The 20095-nt window shown below is 38.0% G+C and overlaps 1 protein-coding gene across 1 annotated transcript in view; it reads right to left on the reverse strand.

Moving 5' to 3' along the window:
- The window catches only part of PCNX2 (pecanex 2), a gene marked incomplete at its 3' end in the record, with an annotated part of 150331 nt that overhangs the window by 93609 nt on the left and 36627 nt on the right, over positions 1 to 20095 (reverse strand). Inside the window, exons 10-15 of the mRNA XM_080342527.1 lie at positions 18318 to 18460; positions 16841 to 16994; positions 16712 to 16744; positions 10818 to 10989; positions 5787 to 5897; positions 4165 to 4256 (exon numbers count right to left, since the gene is read on the reverse strand). Of these exons, the coding sequence (XP_080198653.1) occupies positions 4165 to 4256; positions 5787 to 5897; positions 10818 to 10989; positions 16712 to 16744; positions 16841 to 16994; positions 18318 to 18460 (705 nt within the window). The remainder of the gene's footprint in view (positions 1 to 4164; positions 4257 to 5786; positions 5898 to 10817; positions 10990 to 16711; positions 16745 to 16840; positions 16995 to 18317; positions 18461 to 20095) is intronic.

The following is a 20095-nucleotide window of genomic DNA, read 5'->3' on the forward strand; positions in this document are numbered from 1 at the left end:
AGATGTGTCATGGGATCAGATGTATAAAGAGATGCTTTACAGTACCTTAAAACTGTAGCCAAACCACCTTTGCATCACTGGGATAACATGGCTCTAAACCAAAAATCTATCCAGGTGACTTCATAGCATCACCAGAGGGAACAACTATGTCAGACAACAGTTGGGTTTGGAAAACATAATTCAACAGCAATATCAGCCTGGACAAGACACAGGATTTCAGCACAGGCCTATTTGTTTCAATTCTTAGAGCTTATATTCGCATGTTGAGTATTTGCACTGTTTTCTGGACATATCCAAAACAATTGCTCAATTCTTTCTTTTCAATTTTTCTAAAATTCGAGTTCTAGAGCAAAGAATTAATTGCTTTGAATTTGCTGTTCTAAAACAATTTCAAAATTTGACTGCAAACTATTGTACATACGTATATATAATTTCTGTTCTAAAAATTAACAAGAGAAACTCACCGAAGAATACAGATCTATTATTAAATGAACATTGTTTATTTATTTTAATTAAATAGAAAAACATGTGGTAACCTTATTCTTCTTCTAATGAACTTCAAGAATATCATCTTTCCTTTTAGAATAATTAATGTGCATAGAGAAATGAGGATAGACTATTTCACCCTGCAAGATAATAAATAATTAGAACACAAAAGCCACTTAAGGAAGGAGAGGGTCAAGCCTGATACCACTGGAATGGGTCCTCAGCCTGGGCATTTGATGCAAGCAATTGTTCACCAGTAAAAAGCATACAACCATACAATCAGAGGAGATCCATTCTCCTCTGCAATTTATTTCAGGAAATAGAACTCTGCTAGTTACACCTGCTGAGCTATAAAATGTTCTGCCAATAAACAGAGTATACATCTGAGGATGTTACATTTCAGCCAAGAAATAAGCTTTGCAACCCAGAAATCCTATGCCAGAGTCTATCACGTTTCCCCAACCTGAATCCTTTTCATTGTGTTGATTTTTTTTAGCTCCACAAATACTGAAAAATTTGTTCTGTTGGTTTTGCCAATCTGACTATACATTAAATGAGTAAAATAAAAAGAAAAAATAAAGAATAGCTCAAAAGTGCAAGCACGGAAGACATGCTGTTTCCATCTTAATGAAAACCACATACTTATCACCATAGTGCAAACACCTCAATGAAACAGACTATAGTGTTTGCTCTGTTTTGAGTTAAACTCTGCAATTTCTGGTGCACGAAAAATCCAAACCTTCACATGAACACGATCAGGAGTTGTTGCTCGCTACATATCAAAACTGTTCTAGTTTCTTACGGGGGTATTAGACCACCTTTCATACTGGTCCCTATTCAGGATCAGATTCTTGTCTTGCATTTAAGCCATTTCTTACTCATCCTCCACCAACCAAACAATAATTTTCTTGTAATCTTATAGACAACAGTCCAAAAGGAAAAACAAATCTCAGGACCTGACTGAAGAACAAGGAGGGTTAACACAAGTGCTTATTTCATGAATTGTAGAAGAAAAAAATGTAGGAAATTTCAAGCACCCCAGTAGACTGAGATTGTGAGCCGAAGCAAGAGGAATCATCTTTACATGCTTTAAATTAACCTCTTCAGAAGTGCCTTCACAAGTACAGTGCCATAAAAATTCAAATTAACTGTAATCTCTGTGTGAACAGAAAGTCTGCACTTAATATTGGTAATTTATAACAGATATCTTGTAAATCTTTCACAGCACTCTACAACTTCAGGGTAGCATTAAAAGCATATTTCTAAGCAGTTTGAAGTCTAATTCACGAGGAGATTGCTTATCTACAAAGCCACCTGCATGCTGTAATTTAAAGCATTATTCTAAGAAAGGAGTTTGTAGAATATTTTAAGAGGCTTTTCTTTAACACCATTTACAAAATTATTTTTTTTAAAGTATCCATCATACAAGTAGTGAATCGCCCTCTGCTAACCTAAGGGGAAAAAATGATTATTTCCCCAGATATCTGCCTGTTTAACAATGGTTTAACTCAATTCCTTTCTTCTATACAGTTCTTTCCATTTTTTCTCATTATTTCTGCCCCACATTATAGACTTTTCTCACTCTGTTCATCCTTAGAAAGAGACACCTTCTCCATCCAAGCTGCCAGATTCTGAATCACTAATATGCTACTGGAAAGTGGTAGCAGGAATACTAGCTACTTCAGGAAACTGCTTAAGCAGCACTTAAGCTTTCTAGCAACAAACAGCTGGGTCAGGTCAAACCAGTACAACTGATATACTGGGTGAGCCTGGCAACAGGAGATTCCCTGGGAGTATACCACATGTTCAAGGACGTTTAATTTAAAGTGTCTTAACACAGCACTGCTCAGCAGCTGAGTTGCCATAGTTTATTGTGTATGGACTCAAGCCACCCAGAGGCAAGATAAAATGGTGGCTTAACACATTTTACCCTACTATTTGGAGCAGTTAAAAACATATGCACAGCCAGCTCTGATTATCTGTGAGAGATCATTAAGGCATTTTAATTGACCTTTTTTTTGATTTAAGACTCCTATTCAAATTTTACATGGAAAATTTTTAAAAGCTATTATAAAGAGATGCTTATGTTCCTTAAAGAATTGCCTTAAAGAACTATCGGATTGGCCCTCTCATCTGTGTAAACTGCCAGCCTGCGTGTTGACATGATACATCCTTGGCTGTTGTAGAACCTCATATTGGGATCTCTGTGTGTGCTATGCATGTGTAGCACCACAAAACATCCCCTTACATATGCCTGCAAGATGTCAAGAGCAGCCTGTAAATCACTGCACATCCTGGCACACCCCTGAATGGGCACTGACAGCATCTAGTCTGTAAGGAAACGCTGTCAAAAGGCTGTCCCTTGAAGGATAAATTTATCACAAGTCTAAGATGAAATTCTGGTCTTGCTGTGGTCACTGGGAATTCTACAGCAGACTTGAAGGCAGCCAGAATTTCACTGCTATTTTTAAAATAAAACAAAAAATGCTGAGGACCTATATATTAACTGAAAAAAAAAAAAAAAAGCGCTTTAGAATGTGTCTCAAAATGCAGCATCTGTCAAAAAAAAAAAACAACCAACAAACAACCCCAAAACCGGGCACTCCTGGGAAGGGTACGTAGAACAAGCTAATAAGCTTTTTGGCCAGCATATAGAGCTGTGGCACACCTGCATCCTCAGCATAATACATGACTTACTCTCCCCATCTGAAGGTCACAACAGAGTAAGAGAAAGCACAGAGTAGGGCAACTAACTTAGCTACACCTGAGAGAGCATCTGCTTTACAAGAAGACACTAGAAAGCCTGGGACCCTTCAGTTTAAAGAGAAGATGGCTTGGGAGGGGTATGACTGATGCCCACAAAACTGCGAAGGCAGCGGGTGCGGTGAATACAGAGCAGTCCTTTCACAAATCCTGCAATACTAGGCATAGGGAAGGCTTGGTGACATTAGCAGAGCAGTTTAAAACCCATGAAGGACAGCACTGCTTTGCACATCTGGAATTTGTTGGCACAAAGTTGTGGAGGCAGGCAGGACCAGCACATTCAGGAAGGGACTCGGCAAATTCATAAACAAGAAGTCCACAGATACCAAATGAAATAAGTAGGGTCACACTCTCCAACATCCTTAATCCAACAACTGTGGATATTGGTGGAATATTAGGGAAAAGGGTGGTCAACAGTCATCTGGCTTGCATCAAGTTCCTAAATTGCATTTCCCCATGGATGCAGACACATTACTGGTTTACATTTAAGTTCTTCAGTATGCTGTTACAAAGCAACAACAAAATCCTTCCCCCACCCCACACTCCTCCAGAAATATGGACCTTACTAGGAATTTTGACCCAATTCAGCCCAGCTCATACAGGTCAAGAGGAATTGCAGCTTTTTAAGCCAAGGCTGCCGTTAGTCTTTGTAGGGGAAATTCAATGGATCATTTCAGACTGATACACGTAAGAGGCAAACAGTCACAGGTATTAGACACATGTTTACTCCAATATTTCTACTACAGTTTCAATCCATTTCAGTGTAGCTAATATGCATAACCTGAAGCATGGCTTGTAAACCTTATCTTGATAAACAACAATGACAATGTAGCACCACACATTGCTGGTCTCCCTAGATTATATGAATTTTCAGCTTGAAATTTTGAATTTTTGCAGTGTTGTTTTCTGGCTTACCTTCACTGCACTGAAGCAGAAAGCATATAGGACAATCAGAACCACAAAGCTTCGGGAAATGCTGTATAGTGCAGATACAAACCCAGCAGCAGCTGAAATACAGACATGTTAGTTAATTTTTTCCTAAATGAGAACATGCAATCAAAGGAAAAAAAATGAAACAACTCTTGCACCACAAGAGGTATAGAGATTAAAATCTGATACCACAAAGCTAGTTGTTGAGAGAACACTTTCAGTCTCCCAAATAAGCTCTCAAAACTGTTTACTGAGAAGACTGAAAGCCCGATGCCACTGTACTCCATCTGTTTTCTGTTGACCTGAGGTCCCAAGGAGGAATGAAGTGATCTCCAAAGCTGGCAATTTTCTAGTCAGACCTCATGTGGAATTTTCGTCCTTCCCTTTGCTCCAGAGACACAGGCTCTGGTGTCATCCAAAAGCATCCTAACTTCCTTGGTCAACCATGATTTGCACCAAGGTAAGATACATGAATGAACTTCAAGGGAGACACAGAAGGATGCCAGCTAATCTCCTGCTATAACCTCCTTTGAGAGCTTCCAGAAGTAGGGTAGGAAAAGCTGTCAGTCAGAATTAGGAGTTCAGCAGCCTCAACAATGGAGATACAAGGGCTGCAAAACTGTGCTCTAATTAGGGTTCAACTTACACTAGAATCATTATCACTCATAGGATGAGGACTTTACCCAACATGCTATTTCCTCCAGGTCTGCTATAATATTTTGAGAGAAAATGCAAAGAACATCCATATCATCCGTCCTAGTTTTAACCACTTGCCAAAGGCTACGTCTACAGCAACACACAGAACAATGCAGTAAATGTGAGTCCATGGAATGAGAAGTGCAGAGGATGTCATCTCCGTGACATACATGATTGAGATGCCTTACTGCAGACTCTCTCTAGCCTGGTCCCACAGACTATATTAGTGCAATTAGTGTTTGGAGTGCAACAGGTGCAGCCTTACAGTGCATCTATCTTTTAAGCCTCATCCACGTGGAATCCAGTTTGCAAACTGACATCATTCTGTGATGCAAACCAACATGTGGTAAGTGGGAATAGGGAGGAAGTTTGTTTCTGATCCAAACTAAGATGACAGTGTAGGTGCATCCCAATCTTGTCTGTTATTTAAGCTATAATGAGAAACAAAAACCACAACTACCACCAAAAAATTGATACATTGTCTCTCACAGGCCTTGTTTAATGACATAACGCTGAAAAAACCACCCCTCCAGTATCTTGTAAACATACCTTACTATGGAACAATGCAAACATTTTATTTTTATTTTTTAAATGGAGTTTTAACAAATCTTTTTAAGCTTTTTTTTTTTTTTATAATTATAGTAAAGATTCACATTGGACATGCGAGGAAAGAGCTCTTTGATGTCAACCACACTCTGCAGCCTATAGCACAACTTGTATGCAACTTTTTTTTTTAAAAAAAAAAGAAATCTAATTGAGCGGGTCTTATTAGTATTCACCCCACTAGTATATGACTACCATTAGCTGTTTGAGCTTTAACATACACTGTGCTTTAAAACCCATGATAATATACTTTATTCTAAGGTTATAAGCCCAGGACGGGACAGCCCAGGCTGCAACTGGCTACTTACCAGAACCGCCAAAAAGCAACATGTCTATTTGCTCCAAAAGATATATACAGAAGGTGTTGATTTGAGGGAAAAGACCAAGAAGAGAAATTGCAGGAAAGCAATATAAAAACACTAAAGAAAAAAAGAAGTATGTTAGAACACAGTCATAATCACATTGTATGGAGAACAGAGAAACATGCCTCATGTATTCTCATGTATTCAAAATAAATGATACTATTTTACATGTAAGAAACTAAAGCTCAGAGGTTAAATTTAAGCTTTATTTTGGATAAAAGCAGCAGCAGCAAAACACAGTGTTACATAGCGTCCTTACCACTTCTCAAATACTTTCAAAGTTATATTTGTTCTATTTAAAGTACAGAAATTTTAATTTGCAGACTTCAGAACTTCCTCCCTTGAATATGAAATGGTTCAAGCACAGGTATAACAATTCAATATAAACAAACAAAAAATATTTTCATGGCTAAGATCCGAAATATTTTGGCTATCACAATATTCTGCTTCTGCTAGCAATCAACAGCAGACACATAAAACAACACTTAAAAATGGGACAAACCTACAGTGAAACTTCCCCAGAATGTTTCCCCAGCTTCCAGCAGGATAGACTTTGACTTCGCAGTAATGAATGAATATTAAAAACAGTCAAGAAACTCAGGGGTAAAACCCAATCTGTCATCTTTACATAGTCTCTTTCTAAATAGTAATGCTAATTTAAATGGCTGCTTTACAATCAAGGAAAAACAGGAGTTATAATTCAGGTAATTGTGCTGCTTGTCTTATGTTCTTTTCATTTCCAGCCACTCCTCCTTCCCATTCACTCACTCTTGGCTCCACCCCAGAAAACGCTCAGCACGCTTGTCTGGCAAAGCATCAAAACACACACTTGACCCAGGTCTCCAATACTGTCAGTTTTCAAGGATACATGCACATGTTCAATCGTATGCTTTCTGCTTCTTTGTACTAGTACCAGAATGTTCTGCATGGTGAAGGCAAGAGATGTGTGTCAGCCACTCTTCCTTGTAAACAAGTATGTATTTGTTAGTTTGCATGCTAGGAAGACTGCAGTTTCCTCCTATTCATTCTCATTAAAAGCAAACTAAACAAATCACTTGCACAACTCATTCCTCCTCCCACCCCAGTCAAATTTTAAGAAGGTAACAATAGGATTTGTGTTCTTTGTTGAATGCTAATTTCACATTTTACTCCCAGCTCCTCTTACTAATGAATCTTGTGCTAAAATAAAACAATACACTGAGTCTGGCCTGGCAGCTTTTACCTTCATCATATCATATCATACACAACTGCTATCTAATATTGTAAATCTTGATGAGGAAGTCAAACACAAGAGAAAAAAATTACATACTCAAGTGTTAAACACAGACAGGGCTCACTTAAGCACATTTGCATTCACAATGCACCCTTCATCACGACTTCCTGCTACTGGCACGAATTATACACATAGAAGAATGTGAGGAAACACTGTCTTCTCCATCTTTTACATGCAAATGCCATTATGAACCTCCTCTTCCTTTATTACTCTGCTCTTCTTTTAGATATTCCACCAAGCCAAGCAAGAACCACTCTTGAAGACAGATAATGGCAAACTGCCCAGCAGGCCACATGCACTTGCCACAGGACCAACTATCCCAAAAACTCACTGCTGAAATTCACAGGATGGTCTTGTTCCTCAGGCAAAGGACTTGCAGAACTGCCAGAACTCATCTTAGACTACTGACCTTCAGTCCAAACAGCTGCCTTTGCTGTAGCAGCCTCCGAAAAAGCTGAATAAGAGCAAGGAAAGGAAGGACAAGCCCAGACATTATACTGTCATTACACCAAAATATATAGGAGTGAATGTAAACAAGGAGGGAAAAGCTTGTTGACTACAGCAATATCCTCACCTCACCCTCTCTTTATGAATATCTTGAATAACCCTAGTAACTTCTTTAGCTAAGGTAGCTTTATTTGTCTCATCCTGCACAAAGAAGTACACTAGAGAGGAAAAACAATAGTTGTCACTTACAAAAGGATTGAATTTAGGAGCAATATGTTCCCTTGTAGGAAGCTGACACTAAAAGTAACTGATTCATCAGTTGGAATTACATTATGAATTCCAGAGAATATTTGTTTAAGCATCACGTTTCCATACATACAACACCTTTAAGGGCTGGACCACTAAGAAATGCTTATGTGAGCTGCAGCTTAAGGTATTCTCTAAATCAGTAGCTACCAGATAAGCATAGGGTGGAAACACAAATTTTTACTTTGGAAGCTTTGGGTCTTTTGAGAAATGTAGAACAGTAACTCAGTGGCAATGTCACTGTGAACATTTAAAAATAATAAGATTCCAAACTTTAAAAAAAATTATATATCTGAGTACTAATCCATCTGCTGTGTAATAATACATACTTTTTCACAGGGAGAAAAAAAGAAGTATTATTGCAGTGAGAAAAAGTCTTTTTGTTTTCCCCTTCCTGAATATAGCAGAGGATAACATTCACAGAGGCTTTCTTCCCCTGACAGAAACTCCATCATTGCTGAAAGTAGCAGGTGGAGGACTTGCTATCACACAATTTTGTCACCACCTGAAAATTATTTTTCCAAGATGTCTGGCAAATAGTTTCACTAATCTGTCTAATGCTTAAGTGGTTTCATCACTAAAACTATCATTAAGTATGTAACTGCTTTTGTCAACCAACCACACCTGTAGCACCCAGTGACTGAGGTTGGCTCTGTCCGTGCCTTTACTTCCACTATGTGTGCTAATCCAGCAAAAAGGTCAACTGATGTAAGGAGTTCAAGATGAAAACCATAGTTAAGAGTGAGTTAAAGCCATGATACCCAAACTAACACAAATCAATAGCAGGACCAGCATCGATTTAAAATAAACCACAATGAGATCCTAAATAGATTACTTGCAAAGAAATGGACCCGTTAAAAACCACATTCCTTAAGTAATCAAGTTATTCATCTAACAAACCCCCACTGAATGTTTTTTATAACCTTTTTTCAAGACTTTTATAATAGTTTGCTATGCAGCACCACAGTAGTTCCTTGGTAAGACCTTTCTATGATTTCCATCACTTTAGTTTCTTAACCACAGTAAACACCCAAAATAGAAAACTTTTCGTTTCCTCGGTATTTGTAGTATATACTCAAAAATCTCTCGATTTCCTACATATCAAGTCTGAACACCACATTATGAGTAAAATATAAATTTAAAAACTCACCATATGACGACAAACAAATAAAAACATATAAAAAATACTTAGCACACAGGCAAAAAACCACAAAACAATAGCAACATTTCATTGGTATTCATTGGGGCCCACTTCCCTCCCAAAGCCCTATACCTATACCTTCCCCCTATACTTCTATATACTTCTAGCCCCTACATATACTTTCCCCTATACCTTCAGTGTCTAAGGGAATTGGTACTCAAAGCGCAGCAAGATGCTGGAGGATGCTGACTGCGATGACTTAGGCTTAGTAGCCTCACCATGAACACTTGCAAGGATTGATGGCAGCCAGAAGGTTGGACTCCCACAGAGAGAAAGCAAGGAATTGCTGGAGCGTGGCACCAAACATCGCTGGAACAAATACACCCACAGATGTGCCAGCTCCCACAGCTGGCAAAACAAGAACAAGGACAAGCAATGGGAAATGGTTTCTTCTCCCTCTCTCATTCAACAGATGCCAGCTGGGCAGATGAGCCTGCAGTTCCTCTCTCCCTCATCTGCTCCAGGGTGTTGCAAGAACCTGCTCCACCATCTCTTTCGAGGCCAGTCAAAATTAGCACATTTATAACCGCTTTTTTTTTCCTATAGTGGTTGCTATAGTTTTTCATTTATCTCTATCCCAAGAGTCATTTAAGATTCTTGTTGAATTATTTATCAGCATTTTTACTGTTCACCTTTGACAAGCAAAGAAAATAAGATGTAAGAAGAAACTGTAATGAGACCATAGGCAAGTAATGAAAGAAGCTAATGAAAATAAGTGAGTTGCAGGTCTTCATTATTCCCCTGTTTCTGGTGAAAAAGATTGGGAGTCAATGAACCTACATAAAGGACCAGAAGGCTTTCCTGAAAATAGTATGCCTTTCAGGCAGTAACAGCCTGACTTGAGTACAACAGTCACAGGTGAACAAAGACCTCAAAGGTTGTACTTCTTTCCTCTACCACAGTAGGTTTTCCTGGTTCTAAATTAAAAAAACAATGGGTCGTCCTCTGTATGCCAATGACACATCTCTTGGGAAGTTTACACAAGTTTTATAGTAAACTTGTCCTACTTCATACCTAACAGGGTTGCACTAATGTGATCTGAGTCCAGTTCAGCACTTGTACCTGTGACACAACCAGGGCAGCACCAGTTATAGACTGCAAGGGTAACAGGAAGAATCATCCTGACAGAACAGGGTATTTCCAGCTGTCGCCACTCCAAATCACTGCCAAAGGATCATAAGTCCCGTTTTGGGGCAATACCTGAATGTCCTCAGCCACCTCTGGGTACGTTTCCAGAAAGAAATGGGTTGGAAGAGCTATTGAGGAGCGGCTGCTCCACACTAACACATCACGTGGACAGCAAGATTAAACGAAACTAAACCAAGAAAAAGCGTGTTCTTCATGAATGGAAGAATATCCAACCAAGGACTTGGCATGGATTAGCTTCCAGGCATTAAATTTAAAACTCGGCTTACTCTGCAGTAACTGCTCTGCACAGACAAACCCTTACAAAGATTAACTGCATTTCACAGATGATGTCTTTTGCTAACAATATCAGTGACTGTTAGTTTTCTACAGAGACTTCTCCATGAGCCTCATTTCATTAAGAACTCCTTTTACATGAGGGAAGGTTGCCAGCTGTCCTCCACCCTCCCCCCGCCTGTGTCTTAAGTCATTCCAAATGTTTCTATCAATTCGACTCAGAGTTGTGCCTCCGTAACATGCGTTTGATTGCCAGCATGGGAAAACACAGACTTCCCCGGCTAACGCTTAATTCACTTTTACAGTCCTAGGAAAAATATTGACTCACCTATTACATGGTCTCTGGCTGACTGGAGAGATCTAGGCGAAAAGAGCTTCAAGCCATACATTGTATAAACTGGAGGATTTGTGTCTTTAGATCCAGCATCTAGCAGCAAAATAAGGCCACACAATATACAAAAATAAACAGGCCTGCTGTAGGTTATGATTTTATTGTGACCCTGGGGAAAAAAAAAAAAGTGTTTCAATTTTATATTCACTCTCCTACTGTGTGTACTGCATTAAACTGGAGAGAGGGTCAGGAGTCAGACAAAGTATTTTAATGACTTATACATACTAATTAATAATAAAAATGTTACAAGGTATTTTATCTTCTCCAGAGCAGACTTTCAAAAGGCACAAAAAGCAGTTAAGAATAACTCCATCAATCATTTATGCTTTTAAAAATCTAACCTGCTGGACCTTTCAAAACACACTAACTGCAGAAGTAGTCATTTTCTGTGGAGAAAAAAAAAATCTGAATGTTTCTGAATCTTTCTTTGCAAGAATAAAATAATTCATCTCTATATTACTTTTATTTTAATGAATGTCTGCTTCAGGTAGCTTGGCTTATTTTTTTATTTTAATTTATGAAATATAAAATTAATTTTTAATTGCATCCTGAGGAGTGAAAAAAATAGTAGAGCACCTCCTAGGTGCAGTGTGAGGCATGGAGGTTGATTTTTTTTTTATACCAATACAATTCAACTGAGTGCAGAAAGCCAGAAGCAAAGTGACTAGAATTCAAGTTTGCCTTACACAAAGTCGGTGTGAAACTGTTCTTATTTGTAAAATGTAATTTAAGTGAGTATAATAAAAGATCATTTCTTTTTTGTCTACTTACTGATTCGAATCAGCAGCTGTATGTGTTTGGCTGCCAGCCAAGCTCATATGTTAGCATTGCTATTAACTTCTGTACTCTCTTTTGGGATCAATCAGTTAAGAAGGTGGGAGACTGCAGGGAACTAGTGGGCTTATATTGCACCTCACATCCACAGAATATGAATCTAGTCAAATCTAAACAAATCCTAGCTGTTTAATCGAAGTTTCAACTTTACTAATGTATTTTTTTGTCAACAGGACACAGGTCCATGAAAAAGAAAAAAAAAATCAAAGGAGAATTAGAAAGAAAAAAGTCTGAATAAAAAAAAAATTCACTTAAAATATTACTTTCTGACTGGTTTTAAACTTCAGTTCATTTCTTAGATACGAACTGTGCCTTAGGAAAGAAACCAGTAAATATTGCATCTAAACAACTGCTTAATGATTTATTACCTGATGCATACTCCAGACCAAAGCCTATTTTATCGTGATGCTACATTCTTGTCTTATCTCTTTAATTACAGAACCCAGATTTTCTCTTTGCATGGTAATTACTTGAAGGCAGTTGGGTAAGAGTTGATGAAGTCCAGAGGTTTAGTTCCACACACCTTTCAATTCCAAGCAGAGCACTGACATACTCAATTAGGTTTACAGTGTATACGTAACTCTTACTTCTAAATTAACCACTCTTACCGTGCCAATAACAATACTGCTAGTTAGGATTGTGGAAGCAGTTTCTAAAGGCTACCTGAACAGCCTGCAAAATGTGAGTAAACACTACCTTCCCTAATTTTCAGGTGGCAGTGAGGGTTGAGATAGCACTGTGAAAAGGAAATCTTGCCTACTAGGGGCTGAAGAGGAGCAGAGCAAGAGCAGCAATACGGGAGGAAGGAAACTGCTCCACGGCTGTCACACGGCTTGGGATGCTGAACAAGCTTCCTGGACCTCAGCGGATACTCCGGTCCCCGCATCTGGGGAACAGGCAACACAAGAAAGAGGAACCACTGCCAGTGTTAGTTCTGTCTTTCACTGTCATTTACATCCTTTAGGTGAAGGGGATTATTTGGGGCAGGACTGGTTTGAGATCAAGAGTGGACACCTTCTAGAAGAGAAGATCAGTGGGACAGTGCATCACCTCCTGAATGCCACAGCCAGGGGATAGACATTGCATTTCGTCTTTTCAAGGTTTTAGAAGCATAAAAAATAGCATGAAGCTCTCCTGTGCCTGCCACTGACAGGCCAAGCTAGGCAGCCCTTCAACAAAACAGCCACATGGCAGTGGAATTATCAACAAGATATTTCAGATATTAAGGGCTCATTTTGTTCTACCAGACAAACACATCACATTTGACAAAAAAAAAAAAAATTCATCTTGGTGAAACTATTTCACTCTGCATCTTCCTTCAGAACAATATAAATAATGAAGCAGGATTCCTTTTATATTTTACATCTAATTTGTTGAACAATCATTTTTTCTTAACTGATAAAAGTTACATTGAAAACTCTTCCTTTCCTTTAAGTCTTCCAAAAATGTTACTGACTTTTTCAATCTTATGTTTCTCATGAGTATGTTTTAAAAGCATATTCACATCCTACAAATGTAGCACTGGTGCATCTCCAATTTTGATAAAAATTATCAAGAAAGTTAGAATCATTTTACAAATACTTCAATTTAGTAAAATAGCATTTTTCACTGCAAAGCATTTTGATGGGAAAGTTTCAGAAAGATGTAATGATTTTTTTGTTTGTGTGTGCACACATGCAAGAGGTAAAGGACAGATAGCTCTATATAAAAGTGCCTATGCTTGGTTCTACAGAGAAGCTTACAGGGACAAATTAAAAACACATTTTAAGTGCCTTATGGGATTTATGAAACTGCCGATGGCAGGTGCCCCACTGTGATAGCTATCTGCTTTGTCAGGTAATGGGACTGAGACAATGAAGTTATGCAAGTGGTCTGTAAGACTTATTAAGGGCATGACTGCTATCTTCCAAAGTTCAAATGTCTTTGTAAACCTGAGCTAGATCCTGTGCTCTACAGGTGTCCTAAAAGGGACTTACAGACAAGCTTTCATGACACTTCAATACAGCCATTTACCACAGACAGAGCCTTTACTGCCCAATCTGTCACTGCATCTAAGCAGTATCAAGAAACTCTGCAGTCAAAGTCATTTGTCTAAAACTTTAAAATGCACATGACAAGAGTCTCTTGGATCTCTGAATTTAATACCCTGTAGTCAATGGCACCTCCCTTATATTCTGCTGTTAATAAACTGATAAAACTCACACTTGGGGTGGACTTTTTTTTTCTTCTCCCCACCATTCCAGTGAGGAGGCTGCTCCTGAATTTTATCATCCCAGAAGCACGTACCCCTGTATGAAGAGCAACTAAAGGCCACCAGCTCCCAATGGACCGGAACTGGAAAACCTAAAGCACAGGCTGACAGGAAAATTAGGCTTGTATTTTGTAGCAGGCAATGGTACTAAACCTGCAGCTATGATAAATGCTAGTAGCAAGCATTAGCTGTAGAACCTGGGAAGTTCCAACTTAAATATCAAAGCTGATCAAAACAGAACTATTACCACAATTCAAAAAAAATAGTATAAATGCATACAAAATTCAAAGCATTAGCTGAGTTAGAGAGGTTCTTCTCTATATACTGAAACTCAGCCCTTACCACAATGACAGTATGCAAACAATACTCATTGTTCTGCTGGGAGACCCCAGCTGTCACAGCACAGTATGGGGCAAGAAATAATCTTATCTCCAATAAAACTGTACCTGACTTCATAGGGTTTGGTCAGCCAGCTCTTCCTCAACACCGGGAAGTAAATACAGTGGCTTTCGAAAGGAGTTCAGAACAAAAGCTTTATGCATCCCTAGGCACTGTGTCTTCTGAATTCACTGGATGGTATTTTAAAGCAGAGTCTTTCAAAATGGTATAGGCTAGAGATTACGAAGTCACATCAAACCGTAACAAAGTCAGCATGGGAGAGATAGGGAAGAAGTCTGAAACCCCCTTGGCAGGCATGGATAACATAAGGCATTAGCAGCTACTCATAGAACCAAGAATAAAAATTAATTTAGTGTGCAAATCCGTGGCTCATGATGGTTTATTTCACACTGAAAAATCTAATCTGCATTTTCATTCATGGACATGGTGCTGATCATTCTTTCATCCTTCTGCTGTTCTGCATTCTTACATTATCATTAAGAGATGTTATTCTCTTTAATTTCAATGAAGTCACATGAATTATGAAGCAGTACATGGAGCATCTTTTCTTATTTTTTGTGGTGCTTACTAGTTTAAGCAAACCTTTACAAATACCTATTGTGCTAAACATATATAATGTAAAAATAGCTAGTCTTCCATTTTAACTTTATCTATAATGCCTCTCACCTTTAAAACCCTCCATGGAAAAACTCTCTAAATTTTATTTCCATCGGAGCTTGTATGGAGCACTAAAAAGTTTTTTTTGCAGAAAATGTCCCTGATAAACAAAGTTCTAGGGAAGTATATGGAAGATGGGAATACACCTATTGTGTGACAAACAGAATAAAATATGGCGAATTATACTTGTAACAGTATTGTGGGAGTCTGAAATGCAAACCTGGATTCTCCACAAAAGACGTGCTGTTTAAATTTCATTAATAACATTTGTCTTTTAACACTACAAAAAAATATGGGCTAAATAGCTTTATAAATAAGTTTTGATTAAACTGTTTGCCACCCACTTTAAACAAATCCTCACATCACTAATATCTGAATAAGTGCAAGTTATTTGATTACAGTTCACATTATGTCCAGACATGTGCCAGTCAAAATGACAAATAATATTAATGCTATTTTAGTTCCCAAAAAAACCCAGCTTTTTGCTGAGGTAGGATTTTTGCTTTAATGTATTGAAAACATTACCCTACAATGTGTAAGTTGCTCTTTATTATCCTTCCCTACTTTTTATGCACAGGTATTTCCTGTGAATGCATTAGAACCAACAGCACAAGTTCACCCCTTTATAACTGGTGTGGAAAAGAAACTAAGAATCTTCTGAAATCCATTTCAGTGAAACATGTAGCACACACTTGTAAATAACCTCAATTTCAAGTTCAGCGTGTATTTCCAGCCTCTGAACTGACAAAAATAATTGCTCCCTGCCAAAGGGAAACAATCCTGCAGACCTGCAGTTTTCAACATGCTGGTTTTGAACCCTGAGGGAAGAGAGCAGGTCCTCAAAAAACATTCAAAGAGCTAAATATGAAATGTGAGCAACTAAAGTAGCCAGAGTAAAAGCAAGCAAGGCACCTCGTGACTACCGAAATGTCTTCCAAGATCAGCAAATCAAAAACACTGAGACACCGTGACAGGTGGAGGGGTCAGGTTGCAATTCTAGGATGATGCTCCTACACCAGTCCTATAATGAGGACAGACTTGGGTAAGGAACTGGTTCCTTTCAAGGTGGTTGTCACCGTTAAGAGTTCAGTTTCTCAGATATACTCAAAATGCAAATAGCAACCAGCAAAGATGCTTAGAGCCTTCATTCACTCACAGATTTGGCCATTTCTTCTGGACACAAGCACAGAAACTGTGACCATATTGTAACAAAGGAAAAACACCTGTGCTATTTGATGAGCTAATAAGAGTATTGAGAAATAAATCTGCAATACCAGATTAAAACAAAACACCAATCTCAAAAAAAAGGAAAAGCTTTAGAGCCCAAACTGACCAATGACTGAGCTGCTAGTGAGGAACTTCTGCTGTTTTCAGTCACTGTTTCTAAAGGAAAGCAAAGAAAAAGCTTGTATGACGCCACAGAATTGAATTTCAGCAAACCAGTCTAAATGTGCTTGTTTTTACTGTGTATTTTAGCTTAAAGAAAAAGCACTTTTTTACTAGCAGTGATAAATTAAAATAGCTTAAAATTAGTACAAAGCCTCAGAATCACAAACAAAACCTTGCTTATTTTCATAAATCACCTAGAACTGCAATCTGCTTATGCTTGTGTTTCACTGAACAGGCAACTGTTTCACAGTACACAAGTAATAATAAAGGAGAAAGACTTGTTCTGCTGGCTGATACTTACATGTATTGGTGAAGCAGGATCAGGTTGGACGCTCTAAAAACAAAACAGAAAAAAACCAAAAAGTTTACTTCCAGGATTTTGCCTTCATTATAAGATAATCCAGTGGTTGGATATGAGCTTGTGTCCTACCTTTAGGAGAGAATACTGGCAGCTGGCCATCACGAGACAGAACAGCAGAACCCAAATGTCTTTACAGAAGCCTTGATTCAGAGTCAGGAATCCAAGAAGTGAAACGAGAACTACTAGAAGGACAGCAAATACATTCTCCTTTATATCTTCCGTCCTATGTGAATAAAGGTGTTCAGAGAAGTATAAACATTTATATATTTGTTAGAGCAAGACAGGTCCAATTGCAGCTGGTATGAACTGTCAGTGCTGGAGCTATCAGAATTTTCAGGTTTTATTCCCAAAACAACACTTGAATGTTCTTCACCAGCATGCCAAAGACCTTACCCACTGTGACAGCTAAAACGTATAGGAATAAGGTATATGCACTAAAGTCTGGCATCATCCAATCTCACTTATCAAATATTAATAGAATTCTAGAGTGGAGCTGATTTGCATGTAGACAAGTGTAGGTTTTTCAAAAAAAACACCACACACAAACAAAAAAACCCACAACCCAAACTCTTTGAAATGAAGAAATAAGGCATTCATTTGATGAAATATATACATCTGACAAAAAAGAGGTAGATGAAAGACCAAATTTGTCATCTGATATTTTATTTGTTTTATCTACCCTAATAGAACAAGGAATCTGAGATTAAAAAAAACAACATCAACAAAAAAAAGCTAATATTCAGGCTATAACAAAAGACTTTATCAGCAGATCCTTTTCGTGCAATTGAAGCCAGAGATAAGATACCACAGACAAGTAAGTATGTGCTCTGGACATAAGCTCCCTGACTACACAGCATGTAAAGCTGTCATCTGAAATTTCTGCGGAGCCCATATTTACATATATGGCATAGCACCCACCCAAAAGCAGAGATAGGAGAGCCAGCACCCATTAGGTATGTAGGCTAACATGTCTGAAGCTCCTAGTAGTCCAGCAGATTACCACGTGAGGTCTAATAGCAAAGGGCACTACCTGAAGAGTCGATGCCAAGTTAAACTGAAAGACTAGAAAAAATATGCCAAGACAAGATATTTTCCCTAAACAAATAAATCTTAACTGTAAACGAGAATAGCTGAAAGAGCTCCTGAATATCACTCATAACCATTCATTTTATTTAAAGATTTGAGTACTTGGTTTACAATAACCCGGGATCCTTCCACTTTTGTATTTTGGCATTAAAAAAACAGTTTTCTCATCAGAGAGCTCAGAACCATTGGATCCAACAGCTGAAAGTCAAATTAAAGAATTCTACAGGGATGGTGCTCACATGGATCAAAGTCTCTGCTTGAAGACAACTGGAAGCAAGAACCACTTAAACCAACTGTTAAAAATATTTTCTTCGACTTAAAGCAAAGAAGCATCTATCTACTCAAATATAAGACACTAATAATGCTCACTTTTTCCTTCTCTTGGGGTCTGCATTGCTTTATGAACATGGAGCCAGCCACTGTAATGCTACGTAAGAGTTACATTAAAAGAAAAGCTTACCTGTCCAACAGTGCCAATAAGGCAAGACGATCATACCAGACTTTAATCCATTTGCCAGGGAATATAATAAATCTGTAAAACTGCCTGTTCAGTTTCCGCTGTGCTGAAGAACATGAAGAATCCTCAGGGTCCTGGCTGGGTTGCTTTAAATACAAACAAACCAGAAATACACAAAACACTCTTTCACACTGACATATGGCTGCCAGCAAAACAGGTGTTTAAAAGGCCAAATTTACATGAAGTTTCAGCTATTTTTTTTTTCTAAAAGGCATGGTAGGAGCACATTTATTTTCTTCACTTGAAATTAGAAACAAAAATATCACACCAGCTTAATTATTGCAGATGGACAGAACCTGTATCAATTTTGGAGCTCAGTGATAATATGCCTTAAACATAAATACTAAGAATTCACTTTAAAAATAAGTATTTTTTAGTCCTGATCTACTGTTTGTCTAAAGTTTCATTTTGAAGATTTTTTTCTATGAAACAGGTTAACTTCAGCACAACACAAATCCACACATAATAGGGTAAATCCTTGCTTTTAGCAAAAAAATATCAAGCAGGCTTTAAGGCCTAGAGGCATGACTTATCAACTCTGCTTCCAGAACACAGCTTTGTTTATTTTTCCTGAGGTGCTTCTAATACCACCTCAGGTGTGCATCCTTAAGAACATAAAGAGGATTAAAAAATATATATAATTGCAAAATAGCACAAACAGCATAGCCATCAATAGTTTAAGAGTCTCTGATCTTACCATCACAATCATAAATCCATCCTTTTAAATATTGCTTCCGTCAGACTCTGAGGCCTTCTCGCCTTGCCTGTGTTTGAACTTTCCCCAGCACTTGTGGGGAAAGAGGCCTATCAACAGAACATCACCCAGGTCCACAAGGTCCAGGACTTCTATTCAGCGTAAATCCTACTGGTTTTCAACCACCTCCTAGTCCCTGCCATTCTTAATTAATCAACATTAGATAATAAATATATGTAGTATGGAAGTCTAAGCGATGTTTAGATTAGAATTATTCCTGTTAAATTAACTTTCCTAGTCAGACAAGAGGATTTCTGTGTGAAATAATTTATCACCTTATTGAACTGATAACTGCTAGAAAACCCCGGATTTTTAAACAACCTGTCCATCCACACAAAGGAATCATCAATTTTTTTCTCTCAGATTATAGGAATAATTTCTAATCCTCACTTTTACACATAATTTACATGTGACAATGTGTTTTTGCATGTCAGCTGGGAATCAACTAATTGATATCCTCAGTCTGCTGGCAAATGTGAAGTATAACAGGCTAGTTTAAGCTTCAGGGAAAGAAATTTGAGTTTATGCATTTTATCTCATGCCTCCAACTGACTAAAAGTGCAGAGCTATGCATTAACTGACTCGTATTTCTGAGCATTCATACATGCAAAGGGATGCCAGGCTGTTCTTTGATTTATTAACAACTCCAAGTAATTAAAAAGCCGTGAGACTGATTGCAATCCTTTCGCCATGCTGATTTTAAAATTTAAAAGTAGTTTAGGTGCTCCAAATGTTAATATTTCTATTGCCACTTTAAAATGTCACTTAATTATGGAATTGAGGCATTTTTAAAGAAAAAATACATTTTAAAATATTACAGTTGCCAATGCTGGCACAGTTTTGTTTCTCATGGGTCCTGTTTCCCAACAGAAAGTAATGTGAAGCTCAGCCACCTGCAATCATTAACTTCACTCCTCTAATCTAGATTGCTCACTAAACTAAATACAAAAAAAATCAAAATGGTGGC

This window comes from Nesoenas mayeri (genome assembly GCF_963082525.1).
Source record: "Nesoenas mayeri genome assembly, chromosome: 3".
Taxonomy (NCBI): Eukaryota; Metazoa; Chordata; class Aves; order Columbiformes; family Columbidae; genus Nesoenas; species Nesoenas mayeri.